Source organism: Cibotium barometz, chromosome 57 (genome assembly GCF_041138505.1).
Source record: "Cibotium barometz isolate CiBa-2024 chromosome 57, ASM4113850v1, whole genome shotgun sequence".
NCBI classification, from domain to species: Eukaryota; Viridiplantae; Streptophyta; class Polypodiopsida; order Cyatheales; family Cibotiaceae; genus Cibotium; species Cibotium barometz.
Window position 1 is genome coordinate 37109151 of NC_141102.1, and position 20729 is coordinate 37129879.

A 20729-nucleotide genomic window follows, 5' to 3' on the forward strand; every position below is an offset into this window, starting at 1 on the left:
ATGGTGTTTAATCTTCCTTCCTTTCTTTCTCAGAACCAAGGTCTACCATGCACCCAGAGAGTCAACAGACAGAGATCTAGCACCACGCAACCAAAGAGTCACCAGCAAGATGGTGCAATCTCTCCAAAGATCCAGATGTTCTCATCTCGAGATATCTAGCGTCAAGAGAGAGAGATCTAGCACCACACCCCCAAAGAGTCACCAGCAAGATGGTGCAATCTCTCCTAGACCCTCCACCTACTAGCAGCTGCAAATCAAGGACATCTCTCATATGCCAAGGAGATGTACCTACCCAGGAGGTGGGCTTTGCTCCACTGTACACCATTCAAGAGGAGGATGACATGTATGCAAGATGTTTCTTTTTTCATGTTTTTGACATCCATCCATTCATGGATCCCTTGTATTCATATTAAAAATATAGCATATATGATGGCTTGGACCCTAGAAACCCCAGCATGGGGCACAGGGCAGCATTACATAGAAACACTAGATGTTTACTTGAGTTTCAACTGCTTGTGTTAAAGGCAAAAAGGGAAGTTTTGATACTCATAACATGAAAGAGATTGAGAAGATTGCTGCTTTTTGACATGGGCTTAGACTCGTTTGACAGAAGACAGGTTATCTCAGACTTCCACATCCACTTCTCCATCTTCCGCTTGCAGTGCCGCTTTCTTCTTCTTCCCAGCAGCAGACATAGCAAAGAACTCCACAATAACCTCTAAGGGCATCCCTTTGGTTTCTGGCACCTTCAAGAATATGAATATCCAAGATATCAGACAGAATGAGGCAAAAAATGCGAAGGTTCCTGCAATACCTATGGAGTCATCCAGGATGGGGAAGAGCTCTGTCACTAAGATGTCTGTTATCCACATTGCAGCTTGACAGATCCCAATGCACAGCCCTCGCACTCTTGTCGGGAAGATCTCGGCACATAACATGTTTGGAATTGGACCGAATCCCATCACAAAAAAGGCCACATAAATGACAACACTCACAACAGACACCGCTGCAAAGACAGCGTCGTTTGCCGGGACAATGTTTATGATAATCAAAGCCAGCAAAGCTACAACAAGGACCGGGAGAGTGCGCAGTAAGATTGCCCTGCAACATGCCACAGAAACAAAGAGAAGGTTTAAGCAATGAGAACTGACAGTCTGCTCCAAAAGCAGTCAGAAACCACAAATCTACCTTCTCCCCAATCTGTCCATAAGCCGCATTGCTATCAGGATGCATGGAAGGCAGAGAAGATTTATAACGGCACTTGTTAACACAGACGCTGAGTCAGACGTAATGCCTATGCTAGACAGCAACACCTCCGCACCAGATTCCTCGAGTATTTCTGGTGTGAAATTAAGGACTGCATTTATCCCACCAAACTGCTACAAAAAAAGGTGAAAAAGTTAGTGCATTCTAGAAACAAAGTTGTGCACTGTAAGAGGGCAAGAAAGCCTTTGCATGACCTGCTCAAGAATCTGCAGCATGACCCCAACTGTAAGAGCCTGTCTTACACCCCCTTCCAGTAGCTCAGACCATGCGGACCCTTGCCTGGCCGTTTCAGAGGGATGTATGAGTGCAGGTCCAACTTGATTCTCCAAAGTAATGTCTTTTCCATACTGGGAAGGACGGCTCACTAAAGCTGCAGCTTGGATTGGTTCTAGGTTACTTACTGTACTGCCGTAACGAGGAAGTGAGTACATGGAACCCATCCGAGGGCTGTCGGTCAGACCTTCCTGGAACAGATAGATTCTCTTGAATTCTCCTTGACCAGCTTTTCCTTCTGTCCCTTCAGGACCTGTCCACTGCCAAGCCAGCTTCCAGCCACCTCCAATGCCTGTGCTCCCAACAGATCCAACAAAACTGCCATTTGGTGCAAGACTTCCTGGTATATTGCTCTGATAAACTGTTGAAAAACTTTTTCTGTCCTTAGAGGCTATCCTGGACACTGAAATAGCCCTTGAAATGGACTTCCCAGTGGTTGAATCAACCCTGCGAAGGTCCTCTTCTTCCCATTGACGACTAGTCCGTCTTGAAAATAGAGGACTTGTAAGATCTTCATCCATTGCCCCCGCAGGTCCCTCTTCAGAATCATAACCCCCTGTCTCTTCTTCTGTACCTACATTCTCTTCCTCGTTTTTCCCATCATCAAAGGCTTCAAACTGTTGACCTTGAGCATTACTCGCCATGCTCCCAAACCCAGTGAAGTTGTCCGCAAATGTGCCCTTAAAGCTTCCCATTAGAGAAACCATGGGATCCATGAGAGGAATGCTTTGCTGGTGGGGGGTACCTGGTTGGATTATGCTGGCAGACCTTGAAAGGAGCCCTTGTGAGCCAGTTAAAGTAGAGATGGGCTTTGCGATCCATGATGTACCATCTTCAGAAGCAAAAATCTTGATGTGGGGTTCCTCTTCAGTGGCACTTAGGTCTTCCTCCCTTTCAAAATCTGCAGGTTCGATTACATATTCTTCCAAAACAGCATCTTCCCCCACACCCAGTCCTTCTACTAGTAAGGCCATCTCTCCTGAGCAACAAAAAAGAAAGAGACTATTTGAGAGCCCAACTAGATCAACTAAATAAATATGCGAACCTTTGCATGTAACCGTTAAAATGCAGTTACCTGATACATCTTCCTTACTGCGAAGGAGCTGCAGAACTTCCCGGGCCTCTTTCATCCTACCCTTGCTCACAAGCCACCTTGGAGACTCAGGCATGTAGAAGATCCCAAAGGACAAATACACTAGAGAAGGTACGAGTAAAATGCCTAGCATTAGCCTCCAACTCGGACTGCTCGAAAGTGAGATTCCAAAAACAATACAGTATGCCAGAAACATGCCTCCTGTGCCTGCAAATTGTGGAAAGGTATTCAATTCTCCACGGATCTCTGAGGGTGCTACTTCTGATATGTACATTGGAGCCACTGTCACCGCCAGACCCACTCCTATACCATCCACTATACGAGCCACCAAAAGCATGTACACATTTGGAGACCACACCATCAGCAGAGCACCGATACATAAAATTATTGCAGATATGCATAGCATCTTGCGCCGACCGAGCCAGTCAGCACCAGAACCTGCGAATGTAGTACTAATTGCTGCACCGACAAGAGATGCAGCAGCGACAAAACCTTCAAGAACAGGCTGTGCATCCAGATTGAACTCGGGATCTATATAGAGCAAAGCCCCTGCAGGAACCCAGAACAACGTAAGGACCAATTTCATAACATCACAGTAGTGATTCACATTACTTGCAAGACAATGTGACAACGTTTTTTCCCACCACATGCTTCAGCAGCTATTTTGTAACATTGTCATTCACATGGCTGTTTTGTTCCTTCTAGCTAGATTCTTTTTCCCATGATACAGTTAGTTTATGGATTCATTGTGACACTTTTGGTGTCGTAGACCCTTTGGTCTTTTGTTGACGTCATTATTATGAGATATGGGGGGGATTCCATTGCCTTTGGCCCTTTGTTGTGAGTGATGCATTACAGAGATCAGAGATGCCTAGGTCTTTTCTTGCTGGAGATGTGTACCACTAGGAGACTCAGATGAGGGTACATGCCAGGACGCAGACACTGCATGCCACCATCCAGGCCACTATCATTGATTTCTTTGGCCCTCATTCAGTAACAGCTCACATTCCCACAGGACGTCCAGGTCTTCAGAGCCCTCACTGACCACAGCAAGAAAGTGCACCCCGTGCCCCAAACATGTATAATCCACCCACACATGTGGTGTCGTGAGAGATAGATAGCGCACAATTTTGAAAGAGCTAGATGCCCCCGAGCCTCGATATCTCAGCCCTCTTGTCACCAGCTCCAGATCAGGGACATATTCCAGTGCCATAGAGCGGCCACACCATGGGAGGTTGACACTATGCCATCTATTTCGCTCTTGATGAGGATACCACATGATTAGTTGGGTTGATTCCAATGCATATGCAGGACTCACATATTACGTGGGTCCTGTTTTTTGGGTGCCTAGTTTTTCCTTTCATATTTTGTTGGCATACACTTACTCACAGATCACTTGTACTACTTTTGGTCCATGGCCACATTTACGAGGCGCTAGTAGGTCTTGGATCCAAGGGGAACTCTCTTGGCGACCTCGTATTAAAACATCTACAAAAGACCCAAAAGGTCTATGAGACGAGAATGAGTACATATGATCCATAATAAGTGGACGTCACAAACATAAACAAAGAAACATATACCATAAAGAGAGAAGTTATCAAGTGTAACATCAAGGATCAGGCACAATCCTTGAAAGTTGAGAGAGCCAGACACCCTCATCCTCTTAGATCCAAGCTATCCTCTCATCTGAAATATGCTCCAGGGCCATAGAATGGCACCGCTGCAGTTAGTGTGGACAGAATGATGATTAGCATGCCACGTGGCACCCAAGTGCTAATTGCATATGACATCCCATCCTTCTTAGCTTGATTATAAGACTCCACCTTCTGTTGAGTACCGTCATCAATTCTAGGCACTCCTTGGAAACTACTACTCAGTAAACTCTTGCACATTTATTGAGGCCAACATCATTGTTGGAATGCACATTCTCAACTTGTGAATACACATTCACAAGTCCAACAGAGAATAAAAAACTCAAAAAATCCAACTAAATCCAGAATTTCCCAAGGCCACCACGCGACTTGTAGCAGTGAAGGATATGCTCAAGGCTGATCACCCTTTCATGTACACAAGATCACGAAGGATTCTTGGACTCAATCCCCTACTAGAAGAGAGTGCCTCAAACAATGCAGAATCAAGAGTAGTATCTTCTCAAGAGGAATCATTGCATGCTTCACATTCCCTGGGACTTCACAGGAGCCAAGCAACCCTAGTGACTAAGTATTTGAGTGATAGCGAAGACGCTAGCTTGAGCGAGACCTAGTACTGGCAGCCTATCACTTCAGAGCCTCGTATGGACCTTCGTTGCTAAACCTGCCAAGCCTTCGGGCAGTCCCAAATGCAATGACGCTGAGACTCCTGAGGGTCGCACCTCGTGCAAGCTGCTGGTCGACCTCCAATGGACAACCACCAAACTCCTGGGTGCCTCTAGCCAGAGAAAGAGGGTGATCTTTCGAGGCCGAAAACTATCCCAGAGCCTCTTCCAAAAATCTAAGAGGAAACACTAAGAGAGGTCCTGGGACTGCCAATGTACTGCTGCTGCCGGGGTGCCATCAATCTCTGGCATCTGAATCCTACGGCCTAGCCGCGTTGTTTATGCAAATAAGGGAGCATTCAATGTCTCCTCCCGATCAGCAGGGTCATGCCAAGTCCACTCTCTCGGGTCCCACGCATGAGGGGTTGGCTCTCCCATATAGCCGCCAGAATCTCTCCGTGGCCACCTTGGCAGGTGGGGGGTCTATGTGCCACTTCTGCGCGTGAAATCCAATCACCCTCACCCTCTGTGGGGTATAGCCCACTGAAATCCTCTGGGGGGGGGGGGGGGGGGCTCGAATCTCTCTAATCTGCCGTGTGAATCAATAGAAAAATTAAGCAAACCATTGCCCTCATCGGCTCCATGGACTGCCAAAAGAATATCATGCTTGGTAAACACACCTAGCCACAAGGGGGGAGTTGGGCCTGGGATAGGGTCAACCACTCCTGAGAGATAGCAGATTCAATGTCGATGCTGAGCCTTTCTCTACCCCAGATCCCTGCCAGGCCTCTCTCTTGAAGCTTCGGGGGTAGCTGCCTGTGTGAAAGCCAATCTCCAAGGGACCTAGCAAGTCCCATGCTCAATGACCCCATGATACATGAGGTCTGGGCCCCAGCATATGGCCACTGGGTAAACCGATAAGGGGGTTCCAGACCAATGGCTACCGGAGCTGCTCCTCCGAGGCTATCAAAGCAATCTGTCTAAGGGCCGGCCTGAGGTGATTCCAAGCTCGAAGTAAACAGGCTGCAAATCTATCCTCTAGAGCTGGGCTGAATCCACAGGCCCGCATCTCTGTGAAGATCCATTTGGTACTCTGCGGCCAAGGGCCCCCTAGGCTCGGGGTGCGGGCTGAAATCTGGGCCAAGAGAAAGGCCTTCCAAGGCTCGCCACCGAGAAGGAGTCCTCTAACAATCAGCTTGCCCAGCAGGGCGCGGCTCTGAATAGCAGGGTCGATGATGCCTAGCCCCCCTCTACATCGTGGCTAAGTGATCACTCTCCATGCCACCTTGGCCCTAGCTAGCCTCCCGTCACTATTGGCCCATAACAAGTTCCGGATCAAACGCTAAACCTCACCAATACATGCTCGTGAGAAGGCCCAACAAGAAGTGATGTACCACATGGTGGCCAGAAGGACCTGGTTCGCCACCACCGCCCTACAAGCTAGGGAGAGCCTCGCATAACTCCAGTACAAAAGCTTCTTCCAAATGCTCAGAAGACGAGGGGCAAGCTGCTACTCTGAAGAGATGTCAATGCCCACCTTGCATCCAAGACAGCGAACTAGAGTGCCCCTCGGGATCCACTAGGAAGCCTCAACTGGGCGCTAAGTCGAGGTGGGTACAGAGCCTACCCAAAAACCGCACGACTTGTGCCAATTAATCTATTCTCCTAATGAGCGACAGAAGATCTCGATCGCCTTAGCGAATCTTTGGAGATTCCCAACATCCCCAGAAAGGAAAGCGGATGTGTCATCTTCAAACTCTAAGTCCAGCAGCTCCTCCTGTGTACGGAGGGGGAGACACAATCCCTGAAGCCCTATCTCCTGGGGTGAGAGGAAACTTCTCATGGCCTCGGTGACGAATAGGAAAAGGTAAGGTGCCACAAAACAGCCTTGCAGAACCGAGCGGGAAAGGGAAAATCTGTTGCCCCCATGGGCTCCCTGAATGAGAACCTAGCTGTGAGAGGCTGAGTAAAGTCCTGAAACCCCATGGATCCACTCCATGGGGAATCCCATCCAGCTCATAGTGCCCTCCAGAAATCTCTAATCCACCCTATCGTAAGCTTTCACAAAGTCGAGGAATAGGACTATGAGGTCCTACTGCCGCATCCTAGCCGAAGCAGTCACCTCCTAGAAGGTGAAGATGTTGTCCAGAATGCTCCGATCCTAAACAAAACATGTCTAAGTGTCATGAATCAATTCATGGAGGAAAAGCTGAAGTCTCTGGCTGATGGCCTTGGCCAAGATCTTGCAGGCGGTCCCAAGAAGGGTGATGGGTCTTCACTGCCAGATCTCCACCCTCCTTAGGAATCAAGTGTGTCAAACCCTATGAAAGCATCTCTGGCATGGCTCTTGTGGAAATAATCTCATTGAAGGCAGCTCGAAGGCCGCCTTCCATGAGGTCCTAGTGGCGGAGAAAGAAAGAAACTAGAAGCCCATCCGCCCCCAGGCATTTACCCCTAGGAAGAGCAGTCAATGCCTCTGCTAGCTCCTCTGCAGTAAAGGGAGTTAGTAAAGAAGGACCAAAGAGGGAGGGGAACCACCTCCCTCATGTGCCGCCAGACCCTCTCATGCGCGTCCATCACCTGTGTGGGAATAATGGGGCACCCATGAGGAGAGCGGAAAAAATTAATGGTGATGGCTCTCACATGGAGGGGGGTGGCAAAAACAATGGCTCCATCCTGGCCACACAACCTGCGAGTACCATCTCTCCTCCTGTGGAGACTTGCTATCTCAAAGAAATCTCCTGCGACTCTATTCCCAACCTCCGTCTAAAAGGAAACTCTCGCATGGTATCTGTACTCGACGCTCCTCTCCTCGATGGATTTGATCTCCGTACGGGCGGCAACAAGCTGACACTCAATCTAGGGGCTATCGGGGGAACTCTCCTGAAGCCGCTAAAGAGAAGTAAGACCCCTCCTCAAACTCCTCTCCGGCTCACGAAATCCCTCCAATCTGCTTTGAGCTGCCTCTTGCAAAAAACTGTTGTTCTCACCAAGGCCCGCATCCAAAGTGCATGCAGTGGAGCCTAAGATAAAATCCAATCCCGTCCAAGTCTGCTCTATCCTACTTGGGGTCCTAAATAAGGCCATCCGGAATCCTAGAGCTTGCATGCCTGTCCTACCTCCAAAGTCCTCTAGTGTCAGAAACATGATCCGAGAAAGTAGTGCCTGCCAAGATGCTTATCATGCCCCCACGGCCACAAGCCCACCCATGCACATAAAATCTATCAACTCGAGAGAGGTTGGGGCCGGTGTTCCTCCTATCAGACTGCAAGAAACACAAGCTCCCGGGGCTATGCCCAAACTCCAGAAGATGCCAAGGATCTTAAGCCCCGAGTGCCAAGATCAACTCCTCCCATCCAAAATACTATGTGCCTGAAACTGTGGCCGTGCCTCCTCCGAGTCTATCCTCTACTGCCTCTATCATGTTAAAGTCTCTGCCCATGCACCAAAAGTCAGGCCTGACGAACTGTGCTCCAGAATATGGCTCTACCTGCTATGGCGTAGCCCACTGTGCTCGCCCGAGGACTATGACACCTGAGCCAGTCACACTGCTAGTAAGAGCTCCTCATTGACAGACATACAAACCCCTCCCTGCATCCTCGAGGGACCAAAAGAGGGAGACCAGAAAGTGTCCAGTATGCCCCTCGGAGAGGTGGTGCTCCCCGAGGAAAAGAATGTCGATGGATCCCCCAACTGAAGCTCTGTGAAGCTCACCTCCGAGGACGCCTTGCCTCTAAAAGCACTAAGGCCCCCCTAAACCCTGAATGTTCCATGAGGCAATCCGCACATCGATCTCTGTGGGAAGCAAACTACTGGAACTACCCTCCGCTCAAAGAGTCTTGGGTGTGGGTTTAGATGGGGAGCAATCACTATTGGTCTTGGGGCGAAGGCGCGCCAAGTAGGCGTGGATCCTGTCCTCCATGTGTTGCCACTCTTTCCGAGAGCACAAGTAGGCATACTCCGAACTCCATCGATAACAATGGAGGTATCTGTAAGAGAGGGAGGGGGGGAGTACTATGACAGAGATATGCAGGAACACAAAGAGCAGCACCTCCAAGCTGGAGGCTACCACCTCCCCGCCCTGGTCCCTATGGCTTGAGCCTCCCAGCTCCATCATAGCCAAGGGCCAGAGGTGGGTAAGCACATCAGTGATGCGAAGATTGTGAAGATGGTGTGAAAGCTCAACTGCCTGCCGGCTAAATGGCGGCAGCCACCGACTCCAAGTCCCACTCCGTCTCTGGGGCTACACTCAAAGGAAAAGAGAAGACCATCGCGCCACTCTCTAGCGTAGAAGGTTTGGAGTGATGGAACACCACACATATCTGAATGGATACTACTATCTCCTGAAAAAGATCTGTCCATTCCACCGGAAGGCAACGAAAGAAACTGTAGTCCACTGAAAGCTCCAAGATCTTGGGAGGCCCACTAGGGGACCCTGGCGAGAGAGCCCTCACCGGGGAAGCGGCGATGGTCATCTCTATCAGCTCTGAGAATCTATGGATCAAGCAGCAAATGGAACTCGCTGGCTACCTCCGCTGGAGGGCGGCAAGAGTGCTCTAGAGAGAGGCGGAGGGAGGGGGGAATGCTGGCTCAAAGGAAGAGAACGTGACCGAGGAAAAGTCAGAGGCAAGGATGAGGGAGGTGGAGGAGGGGGGGGGAGGCAGAGGGGCGTGGGGAGGCGGACAAGACGGAGAAGGGAGCGGCTAGGGGTGATCCGTCGGAGAGGGAGTCTGCTAAGGGGGCTTAACTGGGAGATCAGTGGGGCTAGCTGGCCTCACTGGAAAATGAGTACCGGAGGAGGAATCTTGGAGGAAAAGCGGCCGCCAAACCAAAGGGGAGAGAGGGACCCTCTCCAAGACTGGAGGGAGCCCCTCGCGGGTGGGTGTTATGATAAATGCTCAAAACGGTTCTCTGATAGAATTGAATCCTCTTGTACACTGCAAGCCTAGCGCTCTAAGCTCCTAGATATGGAACCAACCCCAGTGAGCTGGAGTGCTGTCGGAGCATAGCCTGAGGTAGAGACTTCGTGAAGAGGTCCGCCGCATTGTCCTCCGTCGAACAATAAAGAAGAAAGATGTCACCAACCAAGATCTTATCACCACGAACAAAGTGATATTGTATTACTATGTGCTTGGTCGGGGCATGAAGTAGAGCAACATAATGCTCCTCAAACTCCACCCAGAAGCCAGTCTTGCACACCTCATGTACTGACAACAGATGAAAGCCAAGTGCTGGGATGTAAAGAACACGAGAGGAATGCTTCCCCCTCTGCCATCAGGAATGATCTCCATCGGCCCTCACTGTGTATCGTTATGGTGAAATTGTCGCCAATAAAAAATGCGACCTGACTGCCGTTTCAGATCCAAAAAGAAGTCATGGGAAGGAGTCATGTACCTAGAAGCACCACTATCAAGAATCCATTCTCGAGTATCCTTTGCGGTGAAGCCAACTGCCTCCTCACTTGAAGAAGATGAAGCATCCGTGTCCAAGATCTCCAAGTGCACAAACACTGGAGTCTTTGCAGCTGAAGCTAAAGAATCAACACTCTTCCCGATACACTTAGGACACTTCCTCCAATAGTAGCCTTTCTCGCCACAATCATTACAGGTCCTCTCGGCCTTCAGTTTTTCTCGGTCGTCCGAGTCAGGCTTCTTCTCAGAAGACTTCTCCGATGAAGCCTTCCCTTTGTCCTTGTTGTTATTTACGGCCTTTCGATCGTTGGCCAGTTAAGGCCTCTCAGAACCTCTGCCTTGTGGAGGGTTCGTGAATCTCTCTTTGTGGTCCAAGACCATGGGCTTCTCCCTTGTGATGGTGCTGAGCCTGCCCCACTGGTGATCAACGAAGAGTAAAGGCTAAGTACTGAGAGGGCAAATGTGACAGCAATGTTATGGCCAAAATCTTCTGATGATCTCTCTTTCCTTGCTTAGAGAACTTCCTGCTGAAAAGCCTGTAGCTTGTTGATGTGCTCTCGCATCGTCGACGACTTTGCAGGATTCTTCACCCGCATCTGAACTTCCAAGGAGATTCTCTTCATCGGTGATACCCTGTTGTAGAGAGAAGCCAAATGCTGCCAAATACCTCTGGCCAACGTCATATGCTTTATATGATTGATCACCTGTGGTGTGCAATTGAGGAAGATGAAAGAACGGACTTTGTCATTGACACGATCCCATAACTGTGCATGTGCCTCCCGTTCCTTCCGAATAGAGGGTAACTCCCCCTCCTGTAGCTCCGGCCGTGGAACCCCAACAACAATGAAATCAGCCAAGTCATAAGACTCCAAAACAGATTCCATCATTACCTTCCATATGCCGTAGTTGTTCCCGTCCAACTGGCGGTCCACGAGGAACGTGGGGAGTGTCGGAATCTTCACGTGCGTCTCAACCATCTCAAGCAAATAAGCCATCTCAAGGATTCACAAGGTCTTGTGAAGGGAGGGTGGGTGGAAAAAAAGAAGAAGAAGAGGCTGCAAATAGAATGCAAGGTGGCTGTCAAACGATGATGGCTGCCTTCTACCCGATCTCCAAGTCCCGTAATGCCCAAAATAGTCTCCAATCAGCACCTAAATCAGCAAATCCTCGACGTCCCACTGTCTCCAAGCTTCAAGCCACCTGGGGCTCTGATACCATGTCCGAATGCACAACGAAAATGAAGACAACTGCTGTAGAGAGCAATACACAAATGCAAGAGAGAGAGAAGCTAGTGTAGCTCTGCTATATACACCAAAGAAATCTCGGAATATACAATGAACTGTGTGGGGGGGCAAGGAGCCATTTTATATGGCCCCGGGTTGCTGGTCGGCCAGCACAAAACAGGCCGACAGCATCCCACGACCTGCTCTAGCCCAGTCAGCCTGCAAATGGGCAATCGGCCAACATGTCTTCAATTGGCCAAGGCAGCAGATCAAGTCAAGTCAACAGTGTCCAGTCGGCCAGCATCTGATACAACCGACAGGCACACAACAGCCTCTCACACCAAACAAAAAATGGAAAAAATACATGGAAGTGAGGAAAAAATGGGGACACACCAAAACTGGGAAGGCACACCCACAACAGATGTCATGTGCATGATAAATGCCATGGACATTTTCAGGGCTAAATCCAGAACAGGCAGCCAGATAAAGAGTACGAACCAAATATAGTTAGGATTTTGAGCACAAGATGCAAAAGAGGACAAGTGAGGACTCAGAGCAAGGCCTAGAGGCCATGAAGGAGGTGTCCTGACAGTGCGTTAGAAGCAAACACAGGCTGTCGGCTGCTCACAGAACTGGTCGGCTGAACCAAAGAACAGGGGCAGCAGCAAGCGCATCATGATCAAGGAGGAGATCCAGTCGGGACTACGTTAAAGAGCATTAATGAACTTATGACTGGTCGACCAGCAGTCGGCCAGCATACCAAGTGTCCAAGACCCATATAAATAGCCAAGTGTGCTCATAGATTGAGTCATTCATTCCCTTATGGGGTGGATCATTAGGATCCTAGTTTAGGACAAGATTTTGGGTGTTCACCACCTTTTGTACAAGGCAGCCTATGGCTGTAGTAGAAGTACCTTTTTGTACCATATGAATATACTGAATTTCCAGCATATCTCTCTCTCTACTCTCTCTCTATATCTGCGTTTTGCATCAGATGGTTTCCAGGAGTGTTTAGGGCTGAAAGAAGACTCCCAGAGCTTCCGCGTGTTACATTGGTATCAGAGCATCAGGCTTGACTTCTTGACAAAAAAATATGGCAGCCAAGGGAGGCTACGCCGGGCACGGCCACCCTTGGCCATTATTTTTTTGAGCAAATGGATTTTGGGTGTTCACCACCTTTTGTACAAGGCAGCCTATGGCTGTAGTAGAAGTACCTTTTTGTACCATATGAATATACTGAATTTCCAGCACATCTCTCTCTCTCTACTCTCTCTCTATATCTGCGTTTTGCATCAAATGGTTTCCAAGAGTGTTTAGGGCTGAAAGAAGACTCCCAGAGAATCCGCGCGTTACAATAGAGGCCCTGACATAGTGTACAGACAGGAGATGACTGCTGACAGGGGGGAGGCGAAGGCGGAGAGAGGAAAGGCAGGCGGAGATGGGAGGGGGGTGCACGCTAGCGGAGAGGGAGGGGGGGGAGCGCACACTCGTGCGCAGAAGGAGGTGAAGGGGCACAGGAAGACAAACGCACGTGGGGGGGAGCTCAAGGTCGCACTACGTTGCTTCTCAGCTAACCAAACCACCACTAGATGAGGAGAGACTTTGCTAGCCTTTGATCTGGAATCGACTAGTAACGATGCCAATAGCCATCTTGTTGTAGATTGTATTACATCAGCACGTGACATAAAAGGAACCATGTGGCATATAGGTTCATGGCATCCATAATACATAGTGACATCACATTGCATTTGAAAACTAGGAATTCTAGAATTTGGGAATGCAATGGCAGAGTCCGCTTTTAAGCATCAAAGAGCTGATAATTAGAAATGATTAAGTGAGAATTAATTGTAATTGACCCCACTCTAATGAGGTGATTAATCATTAAATACCTTATCAAAGTCACTTGAAATGAGGTGCATAGAGCTGAAACTTGTAAACGGTTGCACCATTCGAAAAACTAACCACACATGCATATTCACAACCTTTGATAATCCTCGAAGCCTGATGGAATTGATGAATTTCTGCTCGACGGCCGCAAATTTATGATTTCTCCCAAAAAATTTGGCGTCAGCTGCAGCGACTGTTGCGCGTGATTCTGCCTAAATTCGTCTAATTTCTCCTTCATGCGTGGTTGCCCAAAGCTTCTCTTGATGCTCCTAGAAGCTCTTGATCAATGGTGTAGGAGACAAGGAGAACCAAGTGCTCCAATGACAGGCACTATTTAGAGTTTGCGGATAAGGTTGATTAGAGATGCTCAAAACTTGATTATGCCTAATGAAGCCACTAACTTTTGCAAATGATGAATATTGAGAGTGACAAACTGACCTAGCTCTGATACCAAGTTGAGAAAATGAATGATTTGAGATGGCTATGGAGTGTGTGAGATTTGCAATAGAGAGCTAAGGTGGATAATAGATGAAAGAAGACATCATTAGAGCATGATATCAACACTAATGGAGGTGATTAATGTATGAGACAAGACTAATCAAAGCATCACGTTTTTGCATTAAGAGAATGAGTTTGTTACATCCATTTGTAGCTCTCATTCACATGTTCCATGCACCCTTGTGCCATCCATGTGTTCATAAATGCGCACATGCCTTGTGCACCCTTGCACCTTCCATGTGCCTACTTATTGACCATTGACCACCTTTTAAATTCGATGTGTGCAAGTGCTCGGTCATTCTTCTCCGTCCAGGCTCTCATTGCAGATATTGTAGCTACATCTTTAGGCTTCTCTACTGTACCGTTGACAACACTCTCGACTCCATCTCTCATGAGCAGGAGTCTACTTTTGTCTGCCTTGCTGGGAAATTGTTGCCATAGAACTTCTTGAATGTGGTTGCTGATCTAGGAAGGTCCATGGCTATGGATGGTGAGACTCAGTGAGATACACCGCACTGAGGAGTGATTCAGCCAAGAAGCTGCAAGAAGAGGCTCAGCTGGCAGAGCTACATAGGTGGCATCAACAGTAGCCTGATCAGCATCAGCATCAGCATTAGCAGCAAAGTGGGATGAGCAGGCGGCAGAGCAAAATTGAAAGTGGGCTGGAGGAGAGTGGGGCAGAGCACACAGAAATAGCAACGACAGCGGCACCAACGGTGAAGCAAAGCGATGGCGGCGCCGCCGGTGTTGGTGGTTCACTGCACACTCGAGCCACACAAAAGAGCCGGCAGCGATGGCAGCTCCACCAAGGGGCTGGGTGGAGGTGGTGTGCCCAGCACTAGCACTGCCCTAAAAAGCCGGCAGCAGCAAGGTGACCAAGCTTTAATACCATTTGTGATATCTTTAGGTTTAGTAGAGCAGAAGCTATGGAGGATACAAGTGGAGGGCTGCCACAGCTATAATGAGAGAAAGTGAAAGTTAAGTATTGGCTACTATTAAAAGAAAATGATTGCATATACAATGATGCTTTGATTAATGTTGTGTATCAATCAACACTCTAGTACATGCTTTTATAGGCTGTGAGCTTTATCTTTCTCATCACACAAACTATGGGGCAATGACACATGGCTAACTCATGACATGCTTACACACTAACATACTAAGTGGCTATACAAGCCCCTATTCATGCGCTCTTACAAACCTACACCTTTTAAGAGGTGTTACACATAAAGCTTTGAAATTCCCAAGATAACCTTCTCCAAAGGGGAAGTGAAACTCCCAAAGGGTGAAACAAGTCTCATCTCCATGAAGGCTAGGTGTAGAGCATTTCAATGTGGGAAATGTATACATTGGGGGGGGGGGGGGGGGGGGCCTTGTGGAAAATGTGTTATCAAACTTCGCCTAGGTTTAGTTAGATTATGTCCTAAGGTCAATTCAAATGGTTGATGTTTAAGAAAGATGTCAGCATGATATATGATGGTGGATGTATGGAGATTGATGTCTCTTGAGTTCTCAAGGTGGGTAGCAAAAGTGTCAAAACTCTTCATATTCTGTAAGAAACCTCTCATCCAATGAGTAAATAGATCAATCTTCTCTAGAAATTGTAATCTTATGCACAATGTATGAGAGAGGGAGAGAGGCCATAACAAATTTCCAACATCCATGACATCCATAAAATTGATGGCCTTTCTATGCATCCCTTGGGAAGTCCATCCCCTCATAAGACCTCCTGACTATGTCATGGGAAATACCAAGGTTATTTGCCCCTCCAAGAAGCAGACCTTCCCTGCTCTGGTTGCATAGCTTGCCATGGCCCTTGAACTCCTTAAGTTTGGATAGAAACCCTCTCTAAGCATGGAAGATGAACTCCATATTCACACACCATCAGCTATAGATGTGCTTTGTGCATGCTTCCGACTCAGTACTCCTTGCACCAGCAGAAAGTATGCCATGGACACTGCCCAGTAGAATCTGATGTGCGTCTTTGCTGGGTCCATGTCCATCACAATTAACCTCAGAATCCCATGTCACGTGATGGCCAGGAATTCCCCTGGATAAGCCAGGATTTCATCCTGGCTCTGTTGGTCACCCTTTACCGAAAAAAAGCAGCCCCATGGCTATTCCCTACCCCATCAAGATCATCAAACCTAACTTGATTGTAGGGCAGATCATATCAGTTACACCTTTAAGGGTCATGAAAAGCCCTTTATATTGAAAAAACGGCAGCCCCATGGCCATTCACTCATCAGGCCTAACTTGATTGTAGAGCAGATCATATAAAGACCCATTCTCCAAGGGTCATGACAAGGGAATAGCCACGAGTTGTCCATTCTCTCGTTGGAAGGCAGTGACCTGGTTGGCAGCTTGCCATATTCTCATACCAGATGACATTCTGTCCAGAATCTGGCATGGCATACACTGAATTTTTTGCCAATCGCCATTAGCCACGGAATGCTGCCATACATCCGTGTCACGTCTGCACAATGGCCAGGAGTAGCCCCGGGTAATGAGGTTTCCAGAAAAGGGCTGTTACCTGGAAAAGCAGAGTGATCTGAAAACCGGCCTCTGGAAGGCGATTCCCTACTGCACGATTTGTTTTTTAAACTTGATTTCGCTTACTGTGTGTGTGTGTGTGTGTGTGTGTGTGTGTTAGAGAGAGAGAGAGAGAGAGAGAGAGAGAGAGAGAGAGAGAGAGTTGCACATACAGATGTGAAGAATGGAGTTGCAAGTTCTGCTACATGCATGACACAGTTGAGGTTAAATGCATGAGACACTTGAGGCTTTGTGGGCATTCTTGTCACATAGTATGGATTGCAACTTCCCGAGAAGATTGCATGCACACATAGGAATAGAGTTGATTTACATGCAAATCGTAATGCATTATGAACTTGCCTGCGAGCGTGGCACTGTCCCATCCGTTGAGCATGTTGCCCAGTGCAGCTGCTGCAGCCACAGCCCGTGCGCCTTTCATTGTTGCTGCTGTGCTTTGCCCAGATTAACGTAGCAGATGACAGGCAGAGATTCCACCCTTCAGGAATCGTATCTTCTTCCTTCAAGGCTAACTTTTACAGAAGACCCTCACAAGTAGGTGCCCTCCATGACCATTTCTGCCACTTGCAAGCTATGGAGAGAGACAGAGAGAGCAGGGTGGTGGGAGGGGGGGTGGCGCAATCCTAATTATAATAATCATCATAAGCACACCAAGTAAGGCCCCATTAAGTGCCCTTAACTCTTATTACTTTGGGCTCACCCTTTTCCTCCTTTGAAGTCCAAAAATTCCTCTTTTCCACATGCCTTCCTTGTGCGTCCTCGCTTCCTGAATCTCGAGGTATTTATCCTCATTTCTCTCATACATGAAAAAGGTTATTTATCCACATTTCTCTCATACATGAAAAAGGTGGTCTCAAAATATCTCAAGTCATTGATCAAAAGTTATCTCACAAGAAATTATTATTGCTTCGCTTTTCCAAAAAAAAAAAACCCCACATAGAAGGAACAATGGTGTAGCGAAGCTCCGTGGGTAGTTCATATATTGAATGCCATTTAAAACCATATTGTGATCCAAGGGAAATTTTCGTCTAACTTGGCTTAATGGTCACCATATTGAAGGCCCATGGATGGTAGGGCCACAATAACATGGGAACATTGCCTTTGCATGAGTGATGGTAGAACTTGTTCTCTGTGTTCTGGCCAATGCTAGTACTGGGTCTAAAGAAATTCCTTATCCTTGAATATGTTAGCACTTAGCCTCAAGAAGAAGCTCCTTATCCTTATAAGAAGCTCCAAGCTTGATAAGTCATCGAACCAAGTGCTTTGAGGTTGCTCTAGACTCTCATTGACCAATGTAAATTTTTGTCATGACATGTTTCTCTCCAACCTACTTATTAATACGTGGATGCTCTTTAAGAATAGATTGTGTGCATGGTCTCATGGGAACTCTCATGTGCTAAATGCAAATCATTTTGAATTTTCTAAATTTTGTATACATCACATTGAAAGGGATACATTTATAAACTATCCCATGATGTCACCAACTTAAGACTCCATCACATCTTGCGAGTGCTTACATCTATGTCCGTTTTTCAAAAGGAGTAATGTTCTATCACATCTCTAGTCAACTAAAGCGGTGCATTTCTATGGGACACATGCACTTTCTCATATGCCACACATGCCCTACTCCCCACAAGTTCCTTACGTTCCATCAATCTTTCTAACTTACACACATGCTCATTGCCTTTAACCACATTGGCCCATTAACCACATTGCCTTTAACCACATTAGCCCATTAACTATTCTTTATAAGATGAAAACAATCACAAAATTCCAAGCAATATAGAAAGCCATTGTGTGTGTGTGTGTGTGTGTGTGTGTGTGTGTGAGAGAGAGAGAGAGAGAGAGAGAGAGAGAGAGAGAGTACAATCAATAGAAAAGTAACCCTATTGGGTGGGTAGCATCATTGCAAGTCCTAAGAATCACATAAACTAAGGCCTCATTTAGTGATCTTGAGCTTAGCCTTTCCCTCCTTCCCTCCGCCACCCACCACCCAAAAACTCTCTTTTTTCCACACCTCTTCCTTGTGTCCTCACTTACATGAATGCTTGAATCTTCTAGGTATGTATTCTCATTTTCTCCTATAAAAAAAGGTGGGAAGCATCATTGCAAGTCGTTAAGAATCACATGAACTAAGGCCCTATTTAGTGCTCTCTTTTTCCACACCTCTTCCTTGTGTCCTCACTTACATGAATGCTTGAATCTTCTAGGTATGTATTCTCATTTTCTCCTATAAAAAAGGTGGCCTCAATATATCTATAATAAAAGGCTATCTATTTTACCAAGATTTAATATTAATCTAAAATGAATTATTATTGCTTACATGAATGCTTGAATCTTCTAGGTATGTATTTTCATTTTCTCCTATAAGAAAAGGTGCTAATAAAAGCCTATCTATTTCACCAAATAAAAACCTCTTAGATAGAAGGAACAATGGGTGCAGGCTCGGTGGAGCAGTTCATATATTAGATGCTATTTAAAACCATTAACATGATCCTCATAAATTTTCATGTAACTTGGCTTAGTGGGGGTCATTGCATTAAAGGCACATGTTGAGGCCATAATAATGCACGTTGACTTTGCATTTGTGATGGTAGAACTTGTTTTATGTAATTGTCATGTTCCACTCCTAAAACCAATGCTAGCATATGGTCAAATTTTATTATCCTTGAATATGTTAGCATCCTTATTTAACAATTTCCTAGTTGATAACTCATCTAACCAAGTGGTTTGACATTGCTCTAAACTCTCATGACAATGTGAATTTGTGTTGTGAAGTGTTTCTATCCAACCTAGCTATTTGATATGTGGATGCTCTTCATATTAGAAGAGAATGTGTCCATGGTCCATTGGTCCCATAGTAGTTGAATGGGTGCTTTGATGTGACCTAGGTAAATCATATTGAATATTCATCTGAAACAAATGTGTGCATAGTTCATTGGTCCCATAGTAGCTGAATGGGTTCTCTGACATGACTTAGGTAAATTATATTAAATATTCATCCGAAACAAATGTGTGCTTAGTCCCAGAATTGATTGAGTGCTCTCATGTAGCCTAGGTAAATTATATTACATATTGTGCATTAAACGATTGTAAGTACCAAAAACACACCTTGAAAGTGTTTCCATCTATCCATTTTTCAAAAGTTATAATGGTTTATCACATCTCTAGCTAACCAGAATAATGCATTTTAATGGGGACCAAGGACATTCTTTGCACTATTAATTAGAATAGATAGAGGAAGAAGAACAAGATGGAAAATGTAAGAATAGGGTAATTAGAATCCACACACTTGGATGTCTAAGTCAATGGCCTAGAGATTTTGATGTTGAGTAAAATACCACAAAAATAACCAACGATAGCTCAAACATTAATGATGTGGAGATCCTATGTGGAGATACGCAATGATGAGAAAATAAATTGGATGCATGAGATTGGAGTGATTGATTCTCTAGGAATTTATTACCACGGTTTAGCAAGGCCAAAGCAACACATATTTCACCAACAGACCAATTCAAGGGGAGGTTGTGGAGATGAAGCCACAAATAATTCAATGGAACAAGATTGCATTAAATTTTTATGAAATTGGATGAGTATAGCCCTACATTGCAAGAGAAAAGAGGCAATCCAGTACATATTGTTCATGTTTTGAAATTAAATGAGCTTCCCTCAAAATCACCAAGGATGAAATTCACCTTGGGAGTCCCACCAAGGATTAAGTAAAATTATTTAGGAGTTTCCATTACCCCACAACATAAGGTGAAGATTGAGCTCTCATTGCTAGAGACTTAGGAGGAAGCCATCTATAATGATCAATAATGGGCCCAAGAAGTGTGCCTAGGAGAATAAGGAAAGGAAATTTTCCCCAAAATTAGATGTCCTTCAAAGCTAAATACCATGAAAAGATGGGCTATTCTGCATTACGAGGGCCATATAAGTTTTATCATGAATTCTTTGATCATAGGGACATTCAATGTTTCAAAAGAAAGCTTTTTGATAATAAAAAAATTCCTATGTAAGCAGCGTTTCAAAACAATTTTGTTTGAGCTCATGTAAACTCTCTCCTCCTTCTCTCTCTCTATGAGTTGGTGTGTGTGTGTGGTTTTATGTGACCACCCTAGTCACATATGTGGGCCAAGTGTGTGTACCTTGAATTGTGTGTGTGTGTGTGTGTATTGTGGTTAAAAAGCATGTTCTTGTCAATAGTCACATATGTGGGCCAAGTTTGTGTACCTTGAATTGTGTGTGTGTTGTTGAGATATCGAGCTCGTCTA

At 46.3% G+C, this 20729-nt stretch overlaps 1 protein-coding gene across 1 annotated transcript; it reads right to left on the bottom strand.

Annotated features, from left to right (window-relative positions):
* Positions 1-355: 355 nt before the first annotated feature.
* LOC147606715 (monosaccharide-sensing protein 2-like) lies at positions 356-17261 on the bottom strand. Its single transcript, XM_086791802.1, has 5 exons — positions 16798-17261; positions 2615-3181; positions 1461-2518; positions 1189-1376; positions 356-1101 (listed from the first exon to the last, which is right to left on the bottom strand). Exons 1-5 carry the CDS (start codon positions 16874-16876, stop codon positions 624-626), a joined length of 2370 nt encoding a protein of 789 aa, XP_086647928.1. The 5' UTR covers positions 16877-17261; the 3' UTR covers positions 356-623.
* Positions 17262-20729: the final 3468 nt, after the last annotated feature.

Coding starts and splice junctions, on each gene's coding strand:
- LOC147606715 (XM_086791802.1), bottom strand. CDS start 16,876: ATGAAAGGCGCACGGGCTGTGGCTGCAGCAGCTGCACTGGGCAACATG. Junction 1,377..1,460: donor TGCTGCAGATTCTTGAGCAG/GTCATGCAAAGG, acceptor TTTTTGTAGCAG/TTTGGTGGGATAAATGCAGT. Junction 1,102..1,188: donor ATGGACAGATTGGGGAGAAG/GTAGATTTGTGG, acceptor GGCATGTTGCAG/GGCAATCTTACTGCGCACTC.